We start from the raw sequence: 215 nt of genomic DNA, 5'->3' as shown, positions 1-215 counted from the left end.
CTGCTTTATGTCTAGATGATAAGCCTAGAGACTGATTTCATGGTTTACTTGATTTAACAGATGCATTGCTGCATTGTGAAACCTTGCTGCTCTTCTAATCTCCCTCCTCAGTCCTCCGTCCCTCTGCTGGCTCGAGCTGTCTCCTCATGGTCAGGCACTTCAGAAACTCACCTCAGCCTCTCCTCCGGTGCGGGTGACGTCATCACTGCGCTGCT

General features: G+C 50.7%; 1 protein-coding gene across 1 annotated transcript in view; it reads left to right on the top strand.

Moving 5' to 3' along the window:
- The window catches only part of itsn2a (intersectin 2a), a gene marked incomplete in the record, with an annotated part of 37,143 nt that overhangs the window by 26,802 nt on the left and 10,126 nt on the right, over window positions 1-215 (top strand). The window contains 1 exon segment of the mRNA XM_035678221.1: window positions 112-215. Coding sequence (XP_035534114.1) covers window positions 112-215 — 104 coding nt within the window.

The sequence above is a fragment of the Morone saxatilis genome, unplaced genomic scaffold, assembly GCF_004916995.1.
Source record: "Morone saxatilis isolate NCDOM2014 unplaced genomic scaffold, NCSU_SB_2.0 Contig7, whole genome shotgun sequence".
In the NCBI taxonomy this organism is placed as follows: Eukaryota; Metazoa; Chordata; class Actinopteri; family Moronidae; genus Morone; species Morone saxatilis.
This window is presented reverse-complemented; position numbering and strand designations above follow the sequence as displayed.